This window comes from Fringilla coelebs (assembly GCF_963513975.1).
Source record: "Fringilla coelebs genome assembly, chromosome: 1".
In the NCBI taxonomy this organism is placed as follows: domain Eukaryota; kingdom Metazoa; phylum Chordata; class Aves; order Passeriformes; family Fringillidae; genus Fringilla; species Fringilla coelebs.
Window position 1 is genome coordinate 151,917,406 of NC_140028.1, and position 22,105 is coordinate 151,939,510.

Genomic DNA, 22,105 nt, shown 5'->3' on the forward strand with positions numbered 1-22,105 from the left:
CCGCGCATCTCGGCCTTTCTATTGGCTAAACCCCGCGCCGCTGCGCTCCGCTTTTCACCTCCCCCCCGGACCCCACCCGCCCGACGCAGAGGTTCCGGCAGCGCCCGCCATAGCCTTTCATTGTCGCCGCCGACGCCGCCATTCGCGCCGCGGGGCAGCCCCGAGGGGAGCGGGGGTGAGTGTGGCTCCCTCAGGGTGCTCCCGGTTCCTGCGGGCACCTACGGTGCGGGTGGGACGGGAGAGCGAGGCGGGGATGGAGTGTGCGACGCCCTGTGGTGTCCGGGTCCTCCCCCCACACCGGGGAGAGCTGTGGGGGGAATTCCCTCACGGAGGTTCCCTAATCCCGGTGTTCCCATGGAGATCTCTGTGGGGGGAATTCCCTCACGGAGGTTCCCTAATCCCGGTGTTCCCATGGAGATCTCTGAGGGGGGAATTCCCTCATGGAGGTTCCCTAATCCCGGTGTTCCCTTGGGGATCTCTGAGGGGGAATTCCCTCACGGAGGTTCCCTAATCCCGGTGTTCCCATGGAGATCTCTGAGGGGGAATTCCCTCATGGAGGTTCCCTAATCCCGGTGTTCCCATGGAGATTTCTGAGGGGGGAATTCCCTCATGGAGGTTCCCTAATCCCGGTGTTCCCTTGGAGATCTCTGAGGGGGAATTCCCTCACGGAGGTTCCCTAATCCCGGTGTTCCCATGGAGATCTCTGAGGAGGGAATTCCCTCATGGAGGTTCCCTAATCCCGGTGTTCCCATGGAGATCTCTGAGGGGGAATTCCCTCAGGAGGTTCCCTAATCCCGGTGCTCCCATGGAGATCTCTGAGGGAGGAATTCTCTTATGGATGTCCCATAATTCTGATATTCCCTTGGGGATATGTGAGGGAGGGATTCCCTCATGGAGGTTCCTTAATCCCGGTGTTCCCATGGAGATCTCTGAGGGGGAATTCCCTCATGGATGTCCCATAATTCTGATATTCCCTTGGAGCTCTGTGAGGGGGGAATTCCCTCACGGAGGTTCCCTATTCCCGGTGTTCCCATGGAAATCTCTGAGGGGGAATTCCCTCATGGATGTCCCATAATTCTGATATTCCCTTGGGGATATGTGAGGGGAGAATTCCCTCATGGATCTCCCTTAATCCCCGTGTTCCCATGGAGATCTTTGAGGGAGGAAATATCTCATAGAAATCCTTTAATCTCGCTGCCATATCCCTTTGTTTCTCTGGAGCTCCCTGAGGGACAAATTCCCTCATGGATTTCCCTTTATCCTGATATTCCCTTGGAGCCCTGAGGGAGGAATTCCCTCAGGGATATTCTTTAATCCCCATGTTCCCATGGAGATCTCTGAGGGAGGAATTCCCTCATGGAAATCCTTTAATCCCACTGCCATATCCCTTGGAGATCTGCAAGGGAGGAATTCCCTCATGGATTTCCCTTAATCCCCGTGTTCCCTTGGAAATCTCTGAGGGAAGAATTCCTTTATGGACGTTCCTTAATTTTTATATTCCCTTGGTGCTCTGTGAGGGACGAATTCCAGGAATTCCCTCATGGATTTCCCTTCATTCCAATATTCTCTTGGAGCTCTGTGAGGGAAAATTTCCTCATGGATATCCCTTAATCCTGCTGTTCCCTTGGAGATCTCTGAGGGAGGAATTCCCTCACGGATGTCCCATAATTCCGATACTCTCCTGGAGCTCCATGAGGGACAATTCCTTTATGGAGGTTCCGTAATCCCAAAATTCCTTTGCAGCTCTGTGAGGGAGGAATTCCCTCCTGGAGATCCCTAAATCCCCTTTTCCCTCAGTGTTTCCCAAATCCCATCCCTGCAGCCTCTTTCCTTTATTCCCTCTGTGCTCAGCCTTCCAGTTCCCTCTTTTTTTTTTGTTTCTTTCCCATTTTTTCCCTATTTTTATTCTGCAAAGACTCCAAATCCTTGGGAAAAGCTCTGCAGTAAGTGGGAAGTGCCAGACTTGGGAACAAAGGGATGATCCCAGAGCATTCCCAAATATTTCAGGAATTTCTTTCCCTCCACCCCTTCGATTCATTAATTCCTTGGGAATATCCCACTGAAATTTTCTTTTCCTGCTTTTTTAGGACGGAACCAGCTCTGACAAAAGGAAGAAACATCCATAAAAAACATCCATTTCCCAGCTATCCCAAAATCCATGGAAAATCCAAATCATCCCAGCATTTATGCCCCCTCAATTTCCCCATGATTTTCCACACTTTTAAAGCCTCGAATCCCATTTTTACCAGGGATTTTTTTGGGATTATTTTTCCAGATTCCTTGGCTCAGCCAGGAATTTTTTCCAGCCTGCATGGACAGAGCAACCTTTGCCTGTTCCACCGCTTTTTTCCGGGATTTTGGGAATTCTTCTCCCGGTGCTCTCCCCGGGGGCCACGTGGATTTTATTGACAAGGCCGATTCCTTCACTTATTCCGATTTTTTCCGGGATTATCTCATTCCCAACCATCCCTGCATTTTCTCGGCCAAATTCACCGAGGATTGGGGCAGCAGGAAAAATTGGGTGACGTGGGATGGGAAACCCAACTTTGAGCATCTCCTGCAGGAGTTTGGTAAGTCCTGGGATTTCTTCCAATTCCTGGAGGATTTGGTATTTTAGGACTGAATTTTAGGGATAAAAGTACTAAAAAACCCACAAAATTCCAAGATTTTCCTAAACAAATATATGGGTTTTTTTCCCATTTATTCATTCCCAAATTTTATTTTTTATTTATATTTAAATAATTTTAAAATCTTGGGGAATTTAATTATTCCAAATCCTAAAGGATTCAGCTTTATAGGATTGAATTTTAGGGATAAAAGCACTTTAAAAACCCCGAATTCCAAGCTTTTATTCTAAATTAATCCATGGATTTTTTTTCCCATGGGAAACCCAACTTTGAGCATCCGCTGCAGAAGTTTGGTAAATCCTGGGATTTTTTCCAAATCCTGAAGGATTTGGTATTTTAGGGATAAAAGCAGTAAAACACCCACAAAATTCCAAGATTTTCCTAAACAAATACATGGGGTTTTTTCCATTTATTCATTCTCAAATTTTGTTTTTTATTTATATTTAAATAAATTTAAAATCTTGGAGAATTTAATTATTCCAAATCCTAAAGGATTCAGCTTTATAGGATTGAATTTTAGGGATAAAAGCAGTAAAAACCCCACAAAATTCCAAGATTTTCCTAAACTAACACATGGATTTTTTTCCATTTATTCATTCCCAAATTTTATTTTTTATTTATGTTTAAATAAATATAAAATCTTGGATATCTTAATTATTCCAAATCCTAAAGGATTCAGCTTTATAGGATTGAATTTTAGGGATAAAAGCAGTAAAAAACCCACAAAATTCCAAGATTTTCCTAAAATAACACATGGATTTTTTTCCATTCATTCATTCCCAAATTTTATCTTTATTTATATTTAAATAAATATAAAATCTTGGAGAATTTAATTATTCCAAATCCTAAAGGATTCAGCTTTATAGGATTGAATTTTAGGGATAAAAGCACTTTAAAAACCCTGAGTTCCAAGTTTTTATCCTAAATTAATCCATGGATTTTGTTTCCATGGGAAACCCAACTTTGAGCATCCCCTGCACAAGTTTGGTAATTCCTGGGATTTTTTCCAAGTCCTAAAGGATTCAGTATTTTAGGACTGAATTTTAGGGATAAAAGCACTAAAAAATCCACAACATTCCAAGATTTTCCTAAACAAACACATGGGGGTTTTTTCCATTTATTCATTCCCAAATTTTATTTTTTATTTATATTTAAATAATTTTTAAGTGTTGGGGAATTTAATTATTCCAAATCCTAAAAGATTCAGCTTTATAGGATTGAATTTTAGGGATAAAAGCACTTTAAAAACCCTGAATTCCAAGTTTTTGTCCTAAATTAATCCATGGAATTTTTTTTTCCCCATGGGAAACCCAATTTTGAGCATCTTCTGCAGAAGTTTGGTAAATCCTGGGATTTTTTCCAAATCCTGAAGGATTTGGTATTTTAGGGATAAAAGCACTAAAAAACCACAAAATTCCAACATTTTCCTAAACTAATACATGGATTTTTTTCCATTTATTCATTCCCAAATTTTATTTTTTATTTATATGTAAATAAATATAAAATCTTGGAGAATTTAATTATTCCAAATCCTAAAGGATTCAGCTTTATAGGATTGAATTTTAGGGATAAAAGCACTTTAAAAACCCTGAATTCCAAGTTTTTATCCTAAATTCATCCATGGATTTTGTTTCCATGGGAAACCCAACTTTGAGCATCCCCTGCACAAGTTTGGTAAATCCTGGGATTTTTTCCAAATCCTAAAGGATTCAGTATTTTAGGACTGAATTTTAGGGATAAAAGCACTAAAAAAAACAAAATTCCAAGATTTTGCCCAAAATTAATCCATGGATTTTTCCTATTTCTTCACGGTTTGCAGATTCCAAGCTGAAATTTATTTCCCCATTTTCTTTATAATTTATTATTTAGATCAATTTAAAATCTTGGAGAATTTCATTTTTCCCAATCCTAAATTGTTCCAGTCCTAATCAATACCTCCCCCCAAATGCATTTATGGGGAAAATTCCCTTTGAAGAAAAAACTGGAAAATTCAGGTCACAGCAAAGGAAAACATGGAAAATTTGGGGCACGTGGAATAAATAGCAGGAAAATCCAGGTCACTTAAAATAAACAACTCTGGATTTGGCTGGTGTTTCCCTGGAATGGTTCCTTTGGGATATCTGAATCCCGGAATTCCACAGGGATGAACTTTAGGGAGGTGATTTGATGGATCCTCCTCATTCCCAAGGGATTTGTAATTCCTGGATGGTGTTTCCCCGGAATGATGGTTCTGGGATATCGGGATGGGTCCTTTGGAATTTTTTTAAGCCCAAAATTCCATGAGGATGAGATTGAGGTGGAGATGATTTGATGAATCCTCCTCATTCCTGCAGAGGATTCCCAAGGGATTTGTAATTTCTGGATCATGTTCCCCTGTTATGATGGTTCTGGAACATTGGGATGGGTCCTTTGGAATATTTGAAACCTGGAATTCTGTGGGGATGAGATTGAGGTGGAGATGATTTGATGGGTCCTTCTCATTCCTGAGGAAAATTCCTGAGGGATTTGTAATTCCTGGATTTTGTTTCCCTGGAAAGATGGTTCTGGAATATAGAATATTCCTTTGGAATATTTGAAGCCTGGAATTCCATGGGGATGAGCTTGAGCGAGATGATTCGATGAATACTCCTCATTCCCGAGGAAAATTCCTGAGGGATTTGTGATTCCTGAAACATGTTCCCTTGGAACGATCATTCTGGGATTGGGGTGGTTCCTTTGGAATATTTGAAGCTTGGAATTCTGCAGGAATGAGTTTGAGGGAGGTGATTTGAGGAATCCTCCTCATTCCCGGGGAAAATTCCTGAGGGATTTGTGATTCCTGGATCATGTTCCCTTGGAATGATGGTTCTGGAATATTGGGATGGTTCCTTTGGAATATTTTGAAGCCTGGAATTCTGCAGGAATGAGTTTGAGGGAGGTGATTTGATGGGTCCTAGTCATTCCCAAGGGATTTGTAATTCCTGGATTGATGCTTCTGGGATTGGGATGGTTCCTTGGGAATGGTTCCTTTGGAATGTTTGAAGCCCTGAATTCTGCCAGGATGAGATTGAGGTGGAGACGATTTGATGAATCCTCCTCACTCCTGTGGAGAATTCCTGAGGGATCTGTAATTCCAGGAGAAGCCGTGGTGCCCGTTGCCAACTGTGATGTCAAGGAATACAATTCCAACCCCAAGGAGCAGCTGCCCTTCAAGGAATACGTGGAATATTGGCGGGAATACATCAGGAACGGCTACCGCTCCTCCCGGGGCTGCCTCTACCTCAAGGACTGGCACCTGAGCAGGTCAGGGCTCATTCCCAACACTCCGGCACTGGGAATGTTCCTCTGGAGAAGGAGAGGATCCATGGAATCCTCAGAGCCTACAGGGGCTCCAGAAAAGCTGGAGAGGGATTTGGGATAAGCATGGAATGGCAGGACACAGGGAAGGGCTTCCTCCTTAATTTGGGGAGGAATTTCTGGCTGGGATGGAATTCCCAGAGAAGCTGCTCCATTCCTGGAAGTGTCCAAGGCCAGCTTGGAGCACCCTGGGATAGTGGGAAGTGTCCCTGGTACTGGGTTGGAACTAGATGTTCTTTGAGATCCCATCCAACCCCAAAAATTCCAGGATTCCATGATTTTCAATTGTTCTAATTGTTTTGAGGCAAAGCAGATGAGCTCAGCATCAGCACGGAGGGAAAATATTCCAACATTCCCTGAGGGATTCCAAAGCCTCAGCCTCCAGCTCCAAATAGAGTTCTGAATTCCTAAAATCCCTGATATTCCAGGCTGATGTAATTCCCTCAGCCTAATTCCCACCTTTTATTCCAAGCCCAAGATCCATTTCAGCTCAATTTGGGCAGGAGTTCCTGGCTGGGAGGGTGGGGAGGGGCTGGGATGGAATTCCCAGAGCAGCTGTGGCTGCCCCTGGATCCCTGGAGGTGTCCCAGGCCGGGCTGGAGCAGCCTGGGACAGTGGGAATTGTCCCTGGCCATGGAATGGGATGATCCTTAAGGCCCCTTCCCACCCAAAGCATTCCATGTTTTCTCCCTATGGAAAATGGCACTGGAGCAGCTCCTCCAGCCAGAGCTGGATTGGCATTTGAGTTGGGATTATTCCATGGCCACGTTGGATTTGGGATCCTTTAGTATCCATTGGCTTTTCTGGGAATGTTCCCACTCCTTCAAGTTGCCTTCCCCCAGCTCTGCCTTTCCTTCTCCAGCTGGAAAAGAACCTTGGGAAGGAGTTTTCCCTGTGGGAATGGGGAGGGGTTGGGATGGAATTCCCAGAGAAGCCGTGGCTGCCCCTGAACCCCTGGAAGTGCCCAAGACCAACTTGGAACAATCTGGGATGGTGAAAATTTGGGATAAACTGCTCCTTCAACTCCCTTCCACCCCAATCCCCTGGAATTCCATCCTAAAGGCTCCATCTTGCTCTTCCCACTGCATTTGGGGGATCCTGTTTTTCCGAACTGCTTTTCCAAGCGTTTGTGTTTTCCAGAGCTTTCCCAGAGCAGGATGTTTACACCACTCCCGTGTATTTTTCCTCGGACTGGCTCAACGAATATTGGGATGCCGTGGCCGTGGATGATTTTAGGTTCGTCTACATGGGACCCAAGGGATCCTGGTAAGGCTCTCATCCCAAAAAATTCCTTTTCCAGCTGAATATCCCAGGAAATGATCCCATTATCTCTCAGCATAACCAGGCAGGTTTCCTGGTGTCCCAGCTGGCTCTGGATGGAAGGGAACATGGAAAACCCCAAATTGTGCCCACAAAAAAAAAAAAAAGGGTCTGGGAGATTAGAGGAGAAATTCCCTTGGGATCAGCCGCTTGGAATGTGCAGGGACAACTCCGGTGTTTTCCAGGGGAAAATTCCAAGTGAGAATTCCAGCCCAGTATTGGTTCTAAAGTTGCATCTGGGGTGTTTTTATCAGAATTCCCTTGGGATAAATTAAAGAGGAGAAGCACAGAGGATATAAAACATTCCATTATCCAGCCAGAATTCCATCAGGAATTTTGGGATCAGTATCCATATAATGGCCTTTTAATAGCCATAACTCCATCATCCAACCAAAATTCCATGAAGAATTTTGGGATCAGCATCCATATAGTAGCCTTAATAGCCAAAACTCCATAGTCCATCCAGAATTCCTTGAGGAATTTTGGGATCAGTATCCACATAATGCCCTATTAATAACCAAAACTCCCACCATCCAGCCGAATTTCCATGAGGGATTTTGGGATTGGTATGGCTACAATTGCCTTTTAATAGCCAAAACTCCATCATCCAAATAAAATTCCTCATGGAATTTTGGGATCAGTATCCATATAATGGCCTTCTAATAGCCAAAACTCCGTAAACCATCCAAAATTCCATAAGGAATTTCCCTTAAGGGAAGGGGCCTTAAGGATCATCCCATTCCATAAGGAATTTTGGGATCGGTATGGATACAGTGGCTTTTTAATAGCCCAAACTCCATAATCCAACTGAAACTCCTGAGGAATTTTGGGATCAATATCCATATATTGACTTTCTATTAGCCACAGTTCATAATCCAACCAAAATTCCATGAGGAATTGTGGGATCGGTATCCACGTAATGGCCTCTTAATAACCAAAACCCCATAATCCAACTGAAATTCCATGAGGAATTTTGGGATCAGCACCTCAGCTTCTCAACGACTCGAATCCCCGTTGGAATTTTTCGGGATTGATTCCCGCCCATCCCTGATTTTTCCCAGGACGCCGTTCCACGCCGACGTCTTCCGCTCCTACAGCTGGTCGGCCAACGTCTGCGGCAGGAAGAAATGGCTCCTGTATCCCGCGGGACAGGAGGAATTCCTGAAGGATCGCCACGGGAACCTCCCCTTCGACGTGACGGCTCCGGATCTTCGGGATAAGAGGATTTATCCGCGCTACGGCCAGAGCCAACCCCCTCTGGAAATTCTCCAGGAAGCCGGAGAGATCGTCTTCATTCCCAGCGGGTGGCACCACCAGGTTTATAACCTGGTGAGGGCGTGGATCCCGCTGGGAGCTGCTCTTGGATCGGGAAGTGGGATCCCAAAGGTTTTGTTGGGATGGATGGATGGAAATTGGGATTTCCAGGGAAAAGGTTGATCTGTTCTCCTGGGTGTTGTTGGGAGGTTTGGAGTGGTTTTCCCAGAGAAGCTCCATCCCTGGAAGTGTCCAAGGATGGCTTGGATGAAGCTGGGAGCACTCTAGGAGAGTGGGAATGGGATGATCCCTAAGGTCCTTTCCTACCCAAACCATTTCAGGAATTCCATGGCATAGATATTGGGTGAGGAGGAAGAGGAAGATCCCAGGGAAAAGCAAGAGGAAAGGATGGAAATCCTTCCCAGGAAGGAGGAATGCCAGCTTGGAGCACCCTGGGATGTGGGAATGGGATGATCCCTAAGGTCCTTTCCTACCCAAACCATTTCAGGAATTCCATGGCATAGATATTGGGTGAGGAGGAAGAGGAAGATCCCAGGGAAAAGCAAGAGGAAAGGATGGAAGTCCTTCCCAGGAAGGAGGAATGCCAGCTTGGAGCACCCTGGGATGTGGGAATGGGATGATCCCTAAGGTCCTTTCCCACCCAAACCATTTCAGGAATTCCATGGCATAGAATTGGGGTGAGGAGGAAGAAGAAGATCCCAGGGAAAAGCAAGGGGAAAGGATGGAAATCCTTCCCAGGAAGGAGGAATGCCAGCTTGGAGCACCCTGGGATGTGGGAATGGGATGATCCCTAAGGTCCTTTCCTACCCAAGCCACTCCAGGAATTGCATGGCATAGAATTGGGATGAGGAGGAGGAAGATCCCAGGGAAAAGCAAGGGGAAAGGATGGAAATCCTTCCAAGGAAGGAGGAATTCCAGCTTGGAGCACCATGCCCCATGGATAGTGGGAAGTGTCCCTGCCCATGGAATGGGATGATCCTTAAGATCCTTTAAGATAGGATTTTTGGAGTGGGAAATTGCATATTATCATCCCTAATAACTTAATTAGTGACTAATTACTAATTATCTGTGGATTATCCCAAATTTTTCCCTCAGGGAGACACCATCTCCATCAACCACAGCTGGCTCAGCAGCTGCATTTTGGGAATTTGGGACATTTTGGGTTGCTTAGGAATAGGATTTTTTGGAGTGTCACATTCCATATTATCATCCCTAATAACTTAATTAGTGACAAATTACTAATTATCTGTGGATTATCCCAAACTTTTCCCTCAGGAAGACACCATCTCCATCAAACCCAGCTGGCTCAGCAGCTGCATTTTGGGAATTAGGGACATTTTTGGTTTCTAAAGAAGGAATCAGGTTTTTGGAGTGGCAAATTCCATATTATCATCCCTGATAATTTATTTATTGACTAATTGCTAATTATCCCTGGATTATCCCAAATTTTTCCTTCAGGAAGACACCATCTCCATCAACCACAGCTGGCTCAGCAGCTACATTTTGGAAATTGGGGACATTTTGGGTTGCTGAGGAATAGGATTTTTTGGAGTGTCACATTCCATATTATCATCCCTAATAACTTCATTAGTGACTAATTATCTGTGGATTATCTCAAATTTTTCCTTCAGGAAAATTTCCATCTGCTGGCTCAGCAGCTGCATTTTGGGAATTAGGGACATTTTTGGTTTCTGAAGAAGGAATCAGGTTTTTGGAGCAGCAAATTCCATATTATCATCCCTAATAACTTATTTATTGACTAATTACTAATTATCCCTGGATTATCCCAAATGTTTCCCTCAGGAAGACACCATCTCCATCAACCACAACTGGGTGAACGGCTGCAACGTGGCCGTCATGTGGTGCTTCCTGCAGGATGAGCTGGCGGCCGTCCAGAGGGAGATCAGCCAGTGGAAGGATCCCATGGATGATTGGCACCTCCAGTGCCAGGTACTCCCCAATCCTGGATTATCCAGGGAGTTGGAATTCCGGGATTCTTGGAGTTCTCACAGCAGAATTTCCCTGGGTTTTAAGGAAGTAGGAGTTGGGGACGGCTTTGTTTTGTTGGGAAATATTCCCTGTAAAAGTTTGGGAATGCTCCCTGTGAAAGTTTGGGAATTGCTTCTGGTTGTTGGCTGTGTCCAGGTTGGAATGTTGGTTGGAAAGATGGAAAACTTCAGGATCAGGAGAGCTGGGAATGTGCACCTGGAGAAGGCAAAATTCCAGGGAGAGACCTCAGAGCCCCTTCCAGAGCCTAAAGAAGCTCCAGAAAGGCTGGAGAGGGATTTGGGATAAACATGGAATGACAGGACACAGGGAATGGCTTCCCAATGGAAAAATGGGGATTTAGGTGGGATTTTGGGAAGGAATTCCTGGCTGGGATAGAATTCCCAAAGAAGCTGTGGCTGCCCCTGGATCCCTGGAACTGGGAAGAATCCAGAAGACCAAGCTCCACAATCCAACCAAAATTCCATGAGGAAGCGGCTGGGTGGGATTCCTTCCAAAATCTTCTGGATGAGAAAAATTCCAATTTATTTCTGGAAGCTGTTCCCTCTCCTTAGGTTGATTTCCTTACAAAAATGAATATTTGGGAAAATTCCTACAATTATTATTTGGGAAAAACAACCCGGTCTCTTTGAACCCAGAAGCAATTCCGATGAAAAAATTCTCAGACATAATTATTTATGATTCCAAAGAATTCCCAACTTCATCAAATCCAATTTTAGGGATCTTTCCTGGATTTTTCCTGCTGTCATTCCCATTTTCACTCCATTTCCTCCTTCAGCTCATCATGAAATCCTGCACGGGCATCGACTACAAGGAATTCTACAACTTCCTCAAAGTCATCGCGGAAAACCGCATTTCCGTCCTGGAGAAGGGCCTGGATGAGGAATCCTCATCCCAGAACAATTCCAAAGCTGCCATTTCCACGCTGGGAATGCTGCACGCCGTGTTCGACCTGAAGAGGACGGTGAAGGTGCTGAGCTCGTTAAGCGCTAACGAGGATTTCCGGAAGCTGGACCTGACTTCCCTGTCCCCTTCTCCGGAGGCTCTGCTCCAGCACCTGGAGTCGGCCATAGACACGGCCCTGCTCTGAATTCCCACTTCCCCAGCTTTTTTCCAAAGGCTTTGGAAGGAGTGGACTTGGATGAGAGCTTTACTCCAGTGGGAAGAAGAAGAATGGAAGGAGGGAGAACATTCCCAGAGTTCTGAGTGGTTTGGAGGAATTAAGGAAAAAACCATCTCAGCCAAAGGAAAATCCAAAAGTTTTTTAGGATTCTGAGCAGGCACTCAGGGAAAAAATTCCCTATGGATCCTCTGCTGTTGGAATGAAGCAAATTCCCTGTGCTTAAGCTCAGCTTTGTTAAAACCTCTCCTATTTCCAGGTGCAGCTCAGCTTTCCCATCCTTTTTTAGGGAATTCCAGCTGAATTCCATGGAAGCCTGAGCTGGAGCCAGCACCTGGAATCGGCCATAGACACGGTCCTGCTCTGAATTCCCACTTTTCCAGCTTTTTTCCAAAGGCTTAGGAGGAAATGGACTTGGACAAGAGCTTTACTCCAGCAGGAGAAGGGAAAACATTCCCAAAGTTCTGAGTGGTTTGGAGGAATTAGGGAAAAAACCATCCCAGCTAAAGGAAAACCCCAAACTTCCTTAGGATTCTGAGCATCACTCAGGGAAAAAAACTTCCCTATGGATCCTCTGCTGTTGGAATGCTGCAAATTCCCTGTGCTTAAGCCCAGCTTTGTTAAAACCTCTCCTAACTTCCAGGTGCAGCTCAGCTTTTCTATCCTTTTTTAGGGAATTCCAGCTGCTGAATTCCACGGGAGCCTGGGCTGGAGCCTGGATTTGGGAATGTTGGTTCTGTGTCTTCCAAACTGGGATTTCCAAAGCTGAGAGGCTCAGGATTAAATTTCATTCAATTCAGCTCCAAGCAAAACCACTCATCCCAATAAAAAGCAGGAATGGGAATGTGCTCCCAAAACTCCACACCCTATCCCAAGGCCCAGCATTCCCTCCAGGAAAGTTCTGAGTGGTTTGGAGGAATTTGGGGGGAAAAAACCCATCCCAGCTAAAGGAAAATCCCAAATTTTTTAGGATTCTGAGCAGGCACTCAGGGAAAAAAAATTCCTTGTGGAATTTTTTTTGTGGATCCAGCACCTCCTGCACGCTTCCACAGCACAATTCCCACCCAGAATATTCCCAGTGGAACCTCCCCCTCCTGCTTTTCCTTGGAAAAATCAAAAACCTGGAAGCACAAATGGCTGCACACTGTTACCTTCAGGCCTCGCTTGAATTCTTCCCGAAATCAAAGCCGAGAAAAACTTGGAATTTCGGGAAGTTTTAGGAAGACAAACTGAAAATCCACCTCATTTTCCTTGAATCCCTTGGAATTTTTACCCCCCCTGCACTTTGCATGTCCTTTTCCAGTAGGAATTTTGCATTTTTTTTTCCTTCCCAAAAATATCAAGGAGCCGTTTTTCCTTCGTTTAGGAAATTCCCGGATCCTTGAAGATGACAAAGATTGGAATAAGGAGCACGCAGAGCCTGGAATCTTCAAAATTCCAAGAGTTTTATTTAAATAAAAATTCCTGGCAAAATTCCAGTGAGATTCTCTCGTTAATATATTAATTCTTAGTTAGTTAATAGAGTCATGAATCTGTTATTTATTAAAGGATAAAAATTGGGGAAAATGGGAGGAAAAATCTTGGGGGGTTTTGTTTTCCCAGAGTCAGCTGGATAAGGTAAAAAATTCCTTGGAAAAATGAAGAAATCCCAAGGAAAAACTGACAAAAATCCCATTTATTGAAAGCTTTGGATTTCCAATTTTTTGTTCCCAATAATATCAAGGATCCACTTTTCCTTCGTTTAGAAAATTCCCAAATTCCTGAAAAAAACAGCAAAAAAATTGGAATAAGGAGCACATGGATCCTGGATTTTCTTCAAAATTCCAAGAATTTTATTTAAATAAAAATTCCTGGCAAACTTCCCATGGGATTCTCTTGTAAACATATTAATTCTTGTAATTAATCTGTTATTTATTGAGGGATAAAAATTGGGGGAAATGGAGGAAAAAACTTGGGGGGTTTTGTTTTCCCAGAGTCACCTGGATAAGGTAAAAAATTCCTTGGAAAAATGAAGAAATCCCAAGGGAAAAATGACAAAAATCCCATTTTTTTTGTAAAGCGTTGGATTTCCAATTCTTCATTTCCAAAAATATCAAGGATCCGCTTTTCCTTCATTTAGAAAATCAGGAAAACTTGGGAAAAACAGCTGGAAAAAGCTTGGGGAGTTTTATTGTCCTGGATAAGAAAAAAAATCCCAGGAAAAATGAAAAAAAAACGGGATAAAAAATATCAAAAATAAGATTTTTTTTTTTAAGGATATTTTTAAATTCTTTTGGGATGCTGGGAACAGCATCCCAAATATCCATTGGGAATATCCCAAATATTCCTTTTCCAAAGGGAAATTCCAGCTGGGAGCACAAAGCACCTCTGGGGTTGGCAGGACACGAATCCAGCTGGGATTGGAGTTTTTATTCCATAATTTCTGGTTGTTTTCCTGGAATTTCCCCAAATCCAGGAGAAATCCGTGTTGTTTCCAAGCCCCCCAAAATTCCAAGGTGTGGGATCACCCCTGAGGTCTCCCAAGGTTAAATAAAAATCTTGGAGCATGGGAAAACCAGGAAATTTGGGAATAGCAGCTTCCAAATGGAATTGGAAAAGTCCTGAGTTGGGAAAAGTAAAAAAGGAGTGGTGGGAAAAATCTCCTCTCATTCCAGGAATTTTTAGGAGTTTTGGGATCAGCTCTCCTTCCCAGTCCAAGGAATCCCGTTAAAAATTGGGTTTTCCCAAAGAAATTCCTTCTTTTTCTGGGAATTCTCCAGTGCATAAAAGAAAAACCCCGTCCTGAGCAGGAAAAGGAGATTTTCCCTGGGAATTATTTGCAGGAAAAGGGGATAAAACTCCAAAAAAAGAAACCTTGGAGATGGAAATTCCAGCCCTTCCAGTGTTTTTGGGATCAGGAAAACCTCGGCTGGGGAGGAATTCTTCCCTTTAAAGGCAGCCAGGGGTAAAATTCCCGCTTTTTCCAGTGGGGTTTGGTCCAGAAAATTCAGGAAAATTCAGATTTTCCCCATGGATCAGGAGCTGTGGGAGTTTTCCTTTGGATGGAGCCGGATCCTCTGGATGTGTTCATAGCACGACTGAGGAGGGAATAGAGCAAAAATCAGGGAAAAATTTGGGAATTCTGGGATCAAATCCAAGCTCCTGCAGGCAGAGAATCCCTGCTGGTCCCAGGGAGAATTCCAACAGAATCCAATCTGTCTGGAATTAAGGATCAGGATTTTTTCCCAGCCTAGCAAGGGAATAAATTCCTGAAAATTCCATTCCAGAAAAGCTGGAATTTTGCTGGAATTCCTGGAAAAAATTCCCCTTACCTCCAATGCCGTCAGCAGGAAGTCCAGCATTCCTCCCTGGTTGGTCGGATCCATCAAATCCCGGATCAGGTGGATTTCAGCTCCCAGGTGTTGGATCCTACGGAAAAACAAATCCCAAAATCCGGGAAAAACCTCTGAGAGGGGTTGGAATTTGGAGAGGAGGAGGAAAACTGGAATTCCAGTGCTGGTGCACCCGGATCTGCTGGAGGGATCTGGGATCTCAGAATTCCGGAATCCCTGAATCCCAGAGTCCCAGAACTCCAGATTTCCAGAATCACAGAATCCAAGAATATCGGAATCCCAGCATTCCAGAATCCCAGAACTCCCAAATCCTGGAATCCCAACATTCCAGAATGCTGGAATCCCAGAACTCCGGATTGTTTGGGGCTGGAAAGCCTTCAAAGCCTTCAGGATGATCCATGAGCAAGGACTTCCCATTATCCCAATTTTTTCCAAGTGCTTCCCACTGGGAACACTTCCAGGGATGGAGGAGCCACAACTTGGGATGCTCCATCTCAAGAAAATTCCAGATCCATCCATAAGAAATTCCAACTGCTGGATGGAATTTTGGATTCTTTATCTCCCAACAAAATCCCAGTCCCTGTTGAGGATGGAAAAGGAATCCCAGAATTCCAGAGTGTTTGGGGTTGGAAAGGTCCTTAAAGATGATCCATGGGCAGGGACTTCCCACAATCCCAATTTTCTGTGGGATAAGAGATGGACACCCTGGAATTCCATGATAAAAGGAATCTCATTTCCATGAAATCTCCTTTGGGATAGGACATGGACACTCTGGAATTCCAGGATAAAAGGAATCTGATTTTCCATGAAAAGCCTGGAATATCATCTGGGATAAGAGATGGACACACTGAAATTCCAGGATAAAAGGAATCACTTTTTCCATTAAAACCCTGGAATATTGTCTAGGATAAAACATGGACCCTCTGGAATTCCAGGATAAAAGGATTCCCATTTCCATGAAATATCCTTTGGGATAAGATATGGACACTCTGGGATTCTGGGATAAAAGGAATCTGATTTTCCATGAAAACCCTGGAATAGGGTCTGAGATAAGACACAAAGACTCAGAAATTCTGGAATAAAAGGAATCTCATTTCCACTAAATATGCTCTGGGATAAAAGATGGACACTCTGGAATTTTGGAATAAAAGGAATCTCGTTTCCATTAAATGTCTTTGGGATCTGACACGGAGACTCCAGAATTCCAGAATAAAAGGAATCTGATTTTCCATGAAAACCCTGGAATATCCTTTGGGATAAGGAACGGACACCCTGGAATTCCAGGATAAAAGAAATCACTTTTTCCATTAAAACCCTGGAATTCCTCTGGCATCGGACACGGACACTCTGGACTTCTGGGATAAGAGGAATCTGATTTTCCATGAAATATTTTCTGGGATAAGTCCCAGACAGTCTGGGATTCTGGGATAAAAGGAATCTCATTTCCATGAAATATCCTTCGGGATAAAACACAGACACTCCAGAATTCCATCGGCACTTTACATCCCAAAAACCCAACCGCACCTCTGGAAAAAAAAAAAACAAAAAACAACCAACACATCCAATCCCCAAATCCCAAAAGTTTTCATTGGAATCCTTCCACCTGGAAATATTCCAGAGGGGAAAAAATTCCGCTCACTTGGCTCGGGATACGACGAACATGAGGAGCGGCAGGAGATCGTCCATGGGCAGCCGGTAATCCGCGTCCAGCAGCCGCGACACCGTGCGCTCCAGCTCCTCGTAGGTCTTCCGCAGGATCTCCAGCTTCTCCCTGGGATCCACCGTGGTGCTGTCGGGATAAAAGAGCCGTGGGAAAGCTGCCTCCGGAAAAACGGGATTTAAAAAGAAAAAAAAATCAGGGATGAAAGATTTCAGGAGATTTGGAGTTCGTGGATTGGCTCCAAAGAGAGGAGGAAAGAGGAAGCGCCAAGGTTGGGCCAGGAGATATTCCAGGGTGGAATGGGACATTTCTGGTGCTTCCCATATGGAATGGGACATTCCTGGTGTCTCAAATATGGAATGGGACATTCCTGGTCCCTCAAATATGGCATGGGATATTCCTGGTGTCTCCCATATGGAATGGGACATTCCTGGTGTCTCCCATATGGAATGGGACAAGGTTGGGACAGAAGATATTCCAGGGTGGAATGGGACATTCCTGGTGTTTCCCATATGGAATGGGACATTCCTGGTGCTTCCAATATGGAATGGGTCATTCCTGGAGATCCTCTTCCGCAGGATCTCCAGCTTCTCCCTGGGATCCACCGTGGTGCTGTCGGGATAAAAGAGCCCTGGAAAAGCTGCCTCCGGAAAAACGGGATTTAAAAAGAAAAAAATATTAGGGATGGAAGGATTTCAGGAGATTCGGAGTTCATGGATTGGCTCCAAAGGGTGGAGGAAAGAGGAGGCGCCAGGGTTGGGCCAGGAGATATTCCAGGGTGGAATGGGACATTCCTGGTGTCTCCCATGTGGAATGGGACATTCCTGGGATCTCAAATATGGAATGGGACAAGATTGGGCCAGGAGATATTCCAGGGTGGAATGGGACCTTCCTGGTGTCTCAAATATGGAATGGGACATTCCTGGTGCTTCCCATATGGAATGGGACATTCCTGGTGCTTCCAATATGGAATGGGACATTCCTGGTGTCTCCCATATGGAATGGGACCTTCCTGGTGTCTCCCATATGGAATGGGACATTCCTGGGATCTCAAATATGGAATGGGACATTCCTGGTGTCTCAAATATGGCATGGGATATTCCTGGTGTCTCCCATATGGAATGGGACATTCCTGGTGCTTCCCGTATGGAATGGGACATTCCTGGAGATCCTCTTCCGCAGGATCTCCAGCTTCTCCCTGGGATCCACCGTGGTGCTGTCAGGATAAAAGAGCCGTGGGAAAGCTGCCTCCAGAAAAACGGGATTTAAAAAAAAAAAAATATTAGGGATGGAAGGATTTCAGGAGATTTGGAGTTCATGGATTGGCTCCAAAGGGTGGAGGAAAGAGGAGGCGCCAGGGTTGAGCCAGGAGATATTCCAGGGTGGAATGGGACATTCCTGGTGCTTCCAGTATGGAATGGGACATTCCTGGTGTCTCAAATATGGAATGGGACATTCCTGGTGTCTCCCATATGGAATGGGACATTGCTGGGATCTCTCAAGTGGAATGGGACATTCCTGGGATCTCCCATATGGGGGACATTCCTGGTGTCTCCCATATAGAATGGGACATTCCTATCCATTTTCCCCAGGGTGGAATTCCTGTTATTTTCAAGGTGGATCCCATCCCATGGATCCACTTGTCTCGGAGCCTCCATTCCATGGATCCCCTCAAGCTCTTGGGATGCTCCACGGGAAGGATGAACCTCCTGGAGTTCCGTGTCCAGAGAAGCAGGCTCTGGAATCCCAGGAAATCCCAGCCAAGCCAAATTTGCCCTACAGGTGACAACAGTGAATTTCCCTTTGATCCCAGATTTTGTGTGGAATCATCATTCTGGAATGGTTTAGGGTTGAAAAAGACCTTAAGGAATATCTCATCCCATTCCATGGGCAGGGACACCTCCCACTATCCCAGCATTCTCCAAGTCCTGTCCAGCCTTTCCTTGGACACTTCCAAGGATCCAGGGACAACCATAGCTTCTCTCAGAATTCCAGGGGTTTGGGTGGAAGGGAGTTGAAGGAGCAGCTTATCCCAAATTTTCACTATCCCAGATTGTTCCAAGTTGGCCTTGGGCACTTCCAGGAGTTTATGGGCAGCCACGACGGCGTCTCTGGGAATTCCACCCCAACCCCTCCCCATTCCCACAGGGAAAACTCCTTCCCAAGGTTCTTTTCCAGCTGGAGAAGGAAAGGCAGAGCTGGGGGAAGGCAGCTTGAAGGAGTGGGAACATTCCCAGAAAAGCCAATGGATACTAAAGGATCCCAAATCCAACGTGGCCATGGAATAATCCCAACTCAAATCCCAATCCAGCTCTGGCTGGAGGAGCTGCTCCAGTGCCATTTTCCATAGGGAGAAAACATGGAATGCTTTGGGTGGGAAGGGGCCTTAAGGATCATCCCATTCCATGGCCAGGGACAATTCCCACTGTCCCAGGCTGCTCCAGCCCGGCCTTGGGCACTGCCAGGGATCCAGGAGCAGCCACAGCTGCTCTGGGAATTCTATCCCAGCCCCTCCCCACCCTCCCAGCCAGGAATTCCTGCCCAGGGAATGTCTGTGGGCGGTGGGAGATGCTCAGCAGGGAACTGCTGGATTTCATCATCAATGTCTTCATGGAGTTTTGGAGGACAAAATTCCATGGAATCTGCTTTGAACCAGAAAGAACATCCCAAACAGCTTTTCCTTAAATAATGAATGGAATGGCCTGGGAATGCTTTTGAAACAGGTACAAATTCCTGGTGTTTCCCAGAAAAATCCCTGGATTTCAGTGGGAAGAGCTGGACAGGGACTCACATGAGCTTCTGCAGACACTCGGTGGCAGACAGGAAACATTTATCCTTGATCAGGGAGCGCCTCTGGAAAAGAGACAGGGATACCTTTGGAATACCAGGGGCAGAGATTCCAGAGCCATCCCACAAAATCTCCATGGAAATCCATGGGCAGAGCCTCTGGATGGAACTGATCATGGAGCTCGGATTCCTGGGATTCATTCGGAAAAGCTCTGTCCTCATCCAAGCCCAATTCCATGTCCCATTCCCATTCCCAGCTGGCTCCAAGAGTTTTCCCTACCTGGTTGGAGGTCAGGGTGAGATCTTTGAGAGGCCACAGGTGCCTGGAAAGGGAAAAGCAGGATTTAGGATGGATTCCATCCTGAATCCCATCAGTTCTTCCATCTCCTCCTCCAAGGTGCTGCCAAAGCCTCGCAGGCTCCGTTTGCTCCTCTCCTGCTCCAGGTGGGATTTGCCTCAGGAACCTGGGAGCTCCCATCCCATGGATCCACTTCCCTCCATCCCATGGATCCACTTCCCAGGATCTCCCATCAGAGTTTGCATTCCTCAGGGATGGTCCTGGAATAATCCATGAGAAATTTTGGCACTTTTGGATCCAATTCCTCTCATTTCTTTTGGATGGAATCCAATTGACACCCTGGATCTGCTGCACTCCCAAAATCCTGGAGGAAAATTCCCAAGATGCTTCCCAGCACTTCCAGAGATGGATCCAGGAGCAGAAATGGATGAGGGAAACATCTGCCTCCACTTTTTCCATCTTTTCACATTTCCACATTTTAACAGGGAATACCTTGGAATGAACATTGCTTTTCCAAGATATTCATCAATTCCAGATGATTTGGAGCAAAAAATTTGGGAATTTTCCACACAAATATGAGAATTAGCAGGGATAACAGCAATTTTCCATTATAAATTTTCCTTTCAGCCAGACATTCCCGAGTAGGAATTCTGGGAGAAGCTCCAGTGAAAAACTGGGAAAAACCAATGATGAATCCAGCAACAACTCAACCTTTCTGAGATTTTCCCTGGGGATGGAAAAATCCCACTTACTTCTGCACATCCAGGAATTCCAGGAGCTGGATATCCGGGAAGAGGCTGAGCTCCACGATTCCCTGGCAGTAGAGCTCGTCCTCCCGCTGGTGCTGGAGCATGTAGAGCATGGAGAGCTCGGGATAGAATCCAGGCAGGATCAGCGGCAGCACCAGGCTGGAGCCCTTCCCGAGGCTGGAAAACAGGGAAAAAAACCTGGAATTTTCCAGGGAAACCCATGTGGATATTCCCAAACCCATGGAAGAGGCATTTCCAAGGGATTTTCCTTGTTTTCCCCTCTTCCGAGCTTGGCACGGTTGGGCTGCGGTGGCCACAAGTTGATCCAAGAGGGGCTGGTGCTCCAGGAGATCTTCAGGGAATTCCCTGGGAAAAGCCTGGAGCTCCAGGAGATCTTTGGAGTCCCTGGGAAAACCTGGAGCAGCAGGAGTTCTCCAGGAAATTCCCTGGGAAAACCTGGAGCTCCAGGAGATCTTTGGAGTCGCCGGGAAAACCTGGAGCAGCAGGAGTTCTCCAGGGGAGAGAACTTGGAGCTCCAGGAGATCTTTGGAGCCACTGGGAAAAACCTGGGCACTAAGCCTGGCTCAAACATACAAAGGCTGGGCACTAAGCCTGGCTCAAAGACGCAAACGTCTGGGTAATAAGCCTGGCTCAAACACAGGGCACTAAGCCTGGCTCAAACAGACAAAGGCTGAGCACTAAGCCTGGCTCAAGCAGACAAATGTCTGGGTAATAAGTCTGGCTCAAACACACGGCACTAAGCCTGGCTCAAACACAGGGCACTAAGCCTGGCTCACACAGAAAAAGGCTGGGCACTAAGCCTGGCTCAAAGACACAAATGTCTGGGTAATGAGCCTGGCTCAAGGACACAAAGTCTGGGCACTAAGCCTGGCTCAAACAGACAAAGGCTGGGCACTAAGCCTGGCTCAAAGACACAAACGTCTGGGTAATAAGCCTTGCTCAAACACAGGGCACTAAGCCTGGCTCAAACAGACAAAGGCCGGGCACTAAGCCTGGCTCAAGCAGACAAACATGAGCTCAGCCCTTCCTGAATTTCAGGATCCCTCGTAAATCCCACCAGGATCTAAACACGGAACCTCCGGAGGCGCCACCAACCTGGGATCCGCCTCCTCCGAGGGCGCGCGGCCCTTCCGCTCCAGGGCCAGCCGGAGCAAACCCCTGGAGACAAAAACAAGGATCAGTCCCTTCCCTGGGTTTTTTTTAAGGATAATTTGTTCCCAAAGGAGGACCTGTCCCAGCACCCAGTGGGAAATCGGTGAAAATCCCTGGAATTGCAACAGAATTGTTGCAATTCCAAGGATTTTGTTGCAGAAGTGTTTGAGGGGTTTCTGCTGGAGGAGCAGAAGTTCCAGGAATGGCTGAGAATTCCAGCATTTCCATGGATTCTAAAGAGCACAGTGGTGACAATTCCTGATCCCACTCTGGAAAAGCAGCTGGGCTTTGTCTTAATCTCCCAGAGAATCCTGGAATGGTTCAGGTTGGATTTTAGGAAGGTATTCCTGGCTGGGAGGGTGGGGAGAGGCTGGGATGGAATTCCCAGAAAATCTGTGGCTGCCCCTAGATCCCTGGAATT

The 22,105-nt window shown here is 45.7% G+C and overlaps 2 protein-coding genes across 3 annotated transcripts in view; one reads left to right on the top strand and one right to left on the bottom strand.

Annotated features, from left to right (window-relative positions):
* Positions 1–64: 64 nt before the first annotated feature.
* JMJD4 (jumonji domain containing 4) lies at positions 65–11,658 on the top strand. Its single transcript, XM_084216106.1, has 7 exons — positions 65–175; positions 2,088–2,570; positions 5,744–5,909; positions 7,104–7,229; positions 8,345–8,612; positions 10,362–10,508; positions 11,344–11,658. The coding sequence occupies exons 2-7, from the start codon at positions 2,312–2,314 to the stop codon at positions 11,653–11,655; spliced, it is 1,278 nt and encodes a 425-aa protein (XP_084072232.1). The 5' UTR covers positions 65–175; positions 2,088–2,311; the 3' UTR covers positions 11,656–11,658.
* A 146-nt stretch (positions 11,659–11,804) lies between these two features.
* ALS2CL (ALS2 C-terminal like) overlaps positions 11,805–22,105 on the bottom strand; it is a 38,522-nt gene continuing 28,221 nt past the window's right edge. The window contains exons 20-27 of one of the 2 annotated variants that reach the window (XR_014616532.1): positions 21,628–21,690; positions 20,515–20,688; positions 19,745–19,787; positions 19,469–19,530; positions 16,657–16,806; positions 14,997–15,093; positions 12,313–14,762; positions 11,805–11,929 (exon numbers count right to left, since the gene is read on the bottom strand). Coding sequence is in view for 1 of the 2 variants with exons in the window: in XM_084216089.1 (XP_084072215.1) it covers positions 14,700–14,762; positions 14,997–15,093; positions 16,657–16,806; positions 19,469–19,530; positions 19,745–19,787; positions 20,515–20,688; positions 21,628–21,690 (652 nt within the window). In the remaining variant the exon portion in view is untranslated. Of the gene's footprint in view, positions 11,930–12,171; positions 14,763–14,996; positions 15,094–16,656; positions 16,807–19,468; positions 19,531–19,744; positions 19,788–20,514; positions 20,689–21,627; positions 21,691–22,105 lie in introns of those variants that run through there. The other variant, XM_084216089.1, reaches the window with a different exon arrangement.

Coding starts and splice junctions, on each gene's coding strand:
- JMJD4 (XM_084216106.1), top strand. CDS start 2,312: ATGGACAGAGCAACCTTTGCCTGTTCCACCGCTTTTTTCCGGGATTTT. Junction 2,571..5,743: donor GCATCTCCTGCAGGAGTTTG/GTAAGTCCTGGG, acceptor CTGTAATTCCAG/GAGAAGCCGTGGTGCCCGTT. Junction 7,230..8,344: donor ATGGGACCCAAGGGATCCTG/GTAAGGCTCTCA, acceptor GATTTTTCCCAG/GACGCCGTTCCACGCCGACG.